Here is a 3,235-nt window from a genome sequence, read left to right as displayed (position 1 = left end):
ACACACACACACACACACACACACACACACACACAGACATTCACACAAACATCTGTATGTCGCACCATCTTCCCTCTCACAGGCCAGATTACCATAGACAATGTCGGAGCCTACACTCTGGGACCGTCCGGGGATTCCCCATGGCTGAAGGGCGGCCCTTTCTCCTTCCTGTTTGATTCAAAATGGCGGTCAACCGATGATGGCACCCTCAACTTCACAGGCCCAGTCACTATCAGTGCCGGTATGTGATTTTACCAAATTATACTCAGCCCACACAGACAAAACAACAAAAAGAAACCCTTACATTCTAAATGACTTTGTATAATCTCCCACCGTCTTGAAATCGTCAACGGCGAAAAGTGGTTGTCTTATACGGGGTGCCCACTATGGCTGGATGGGGCCGATCGCCCGACTCGATCGCCCGAAACTGAAAACTAACACGTTTGTTTTTGAGGCGATCCCAGCCGTAGTGGGCATCCCCTATTAAACAGGTCGACAGTTTAAAATGTCACTAAATAGTTGTTGTTGGTTTGTTTGTTTGTTTGTTGTTGTTGTTTTGTTGTTTTTGTTGCTTTTTTTTTGGGGGGGGGAGGATTAATATGCTACAGATGGCCATTAGATCAGGTTCCAATATATTTCTTTAAGTGCAGGTGTTTTAACCCCCCCCCACCCGCCCCCCATAAACACAACCAATTTGAACATTTAGAAGGGAAGGGGGTGGCTTCAACCCTGTCTGTAAGGACTGATCTGGGCTGAGAAGGATACAACATCCCAGCAGAACAAAATCTACGAAAACAATCTCCCCTGCACGAGAATCGAGCTGAGGTCTCCTGTGTGAGACTGAAAAGTGCCCAGCTGTTATACCCAGACACAGGTTGTCCTTCATTGTGTTTCTCAAATCAGTACAATCTAGATCATTTGGGAGGCTGGCTTCCGCCCTGCGTGTGCCGTGCCCAGGCCAATCTAGATTGAATATTATTCAACATACCAGTTCGCTACCTCAGAATTACAAAGTTCTATTTGGCACTTTTGGCCGTTTTTAGTTACAAAGACCATGAGGTCAGAAAGCAAAATGCTCCATCTGATCTATCTAATTTGCCAGAGTATTTGGAGTAGCTTTCAAGATTTTCGAAGGACTGCTTTCGAAAAAGCTTTACATACTCTGAAACCTCAAATTTCTCAAAACAAGATACTGAGCAGATAAAACTTTGTAATTCTCAGGTTGCGAGTTGTCAGACGAAGAATAAACTCGAACTAACAATTTCAAGTCTTCTGCGTACTACGAAGAAGACCTCAATCTCTTGAGCGCAGAGGCCAATCCAGTATGATAAAAAGAATATGTCTTCTCACGTTTTGCTTTGAAATTACTATTATACATGTACTGTCATAATCTTGCTTGCCTGCTAAATAATAATCACTCCATGTCCCACTCACACCCGTCTCCCCACTCCCCCCTCCCTCCCTCTCCTTTTCCCGCTATCATTTTTTATCTGAAATGTGTATGTGGCCTCCAGGCAAGGATGAACTATCCCAGTACAACTCTAGATCCCTGAAGATGGCGGCTGGCGGCGTGTCTATGGTGGCAGAAGTCAGGACGTACCCGGAATATCCTGGTGTTGTCATTTTTATTCAAGTATGTGGGTGGGATGCATCGTCGTTGTAATTCATCATCATCATCATCATCATTATCATCATCATCATCATCATCATCATCATCATCATCATCATCATCATCATCATATCTGCTCTATCAAAATCGTAAGACTGTTCGAAGTCTTTGTCAAGATATTCAAAGAATTGCATTCCAAAAAGCTTGAGATGCTGTGAAACTCAAAATATTTGGCGTCATATTTCTTAAAGGTAAGTTGGTTACGAAACAGATAGAACCGGCTTGTTCAGGAAAATCTGGAACCTCTTCATGCAAGTCTGATATACGTTCCACGACTCACACCCACATTATGACAAGTCTGATTTATTTCCCATTTGAGTTGAAAATCCTCAGTTTTGTCTGGAGCGAGATGTCCTTGGTCCTGTAAATCCTAAACAAGCTTAAAGCCTTCTCTTCTTCTAAATACACTTCACCTCAAAACAGATTTTTCTTTTATCGTTAATATAAAAACAGACAGTATTATGTACCAAGAAAAGGCACAAACAATTTCTAAAATTGAATTGTCTCGATGAGAGAGTACTGCTGGAAGTATATTACTCTATCAAACAAACAAATAGTTAGACATTTGACCGGTTTCGAACCTGCTTGACAGGGAATTATTTCCATTTTGAAATTTTAATGTAGGTGTGTTACTATCTCATTTAGACGATTTAGTTATTTTTTGGTCATGTCTTGGAACATGACACTATCTATTTATATATTGCCAGGTCTTCTGTTGTTCCAATTTTGCGATCGACGATCCATTCAAGTAGATCAGATTTTAACAAATGAAAACCCCCACCCTCCCAAAAGAAGTACCACATTTGCTGATCAATCGAGCAAGCAAGCAAGCAAGCAAGTAAGCAAGCAAGCAGTCAACCAATCAATCAATCAAATAAATAAAATACAGGCAATACATTGCCTTCAAAAATGCTGTGCCAGTGCCTAACATGGCAATGATGCTCTTATTCGAAAACAAAATGTATTTCTCCACAGAGATTTCCCCAGGGTCTGTTGGGTTCTAGATTTGAAGCAAACAAGACCAACACAGCCTTCCCAACGTTCCAGATGACGTCAACGGAAGCGGATCTGGGCTACTTGTCGTATGGTGGCATGATGTTGGGAGACTACGCAAAGTCGTTTGGAATGTAAGTTGGTTTTGTGGTTTTTTATTTTTGTTTGGTTTTGTTTTTTCTATTCGAGGTTGAGTTGGGTGTTTTTTCATTCCTTGTAATGACAGTCATTTTTGTTCATTACTATCATCACACTTTTTCTGCTAAATTTGTATAATAATGTTTAACTTAAACGCCCGCATCGGCACCGGGTAGGTCATTTAGAAGGCGGACTGCTTTCAGGGCCAGCCAATCTAATTGGATACATATATCCCCAACTAGTTGTAAGTGCATGTACATGTACATGTTTTCGATAGTAAAAAAAACAAATTTTAATGTAATTGTTCATGAATCGAACTCAAGCTGTTTTGTTCGTTTTATTTGTTGTTTGTTGTTGTTGTTGTTGTTGTTGTTTTTGTTTTGTTTGTTTGTTTTGGGGTGTTTTTTTTGGGGGGGGAGTTGGTTGGGTATCTTT

General features: G+C 40.9%; 1 protein-coding gene across 1 annotated transcript in view; it reads left to right on the top strand.

Moving 5' to 3' along the window:
- The window catches only part of LOC101858618, a 6,405-nt gene extending 3,605 nt beyond the window's left edge, over positions 1-2,800 (top strand). The window contains exons 2-4 of the mRNA XM_005095194.2: positions 83-241; positions 1,515-1,633; positions 2,645-2,800. Of these exons, the coding sequence (XP_005095251.1) occupies positions 83-241; positions 1,515-1,633; positions 2,645-2,800 (434 nt within the window). The remainder of the gene's footprint in view (positions 1-82; positions 242-1,514; positions 1,634-2,644) is intronic.
- Positions 2,801-3,235: the final 435 nt, after the last annotated feature.

The sequence above is a fragment of the Aplysia californica genome, unplaced genomic scaffold, assembly GCF_000002075.1.
Source record: "Aplysia californica isolate F4 #8 unplaced genomic scaffold, AplCal3.0 scaffold00097, whole genome shotgun sequence".
Lineage (NCBI taxonomy): Eukaryota > Metazoa > Mollusca > Gastropoda > Aplysiida > Aplysiidae > Aplysia > Aplysia californica.
Note: the sequence above shows the minus strand (reverse complement) of the source record. Positions and strands in the feature narration are given on the sequence as shown.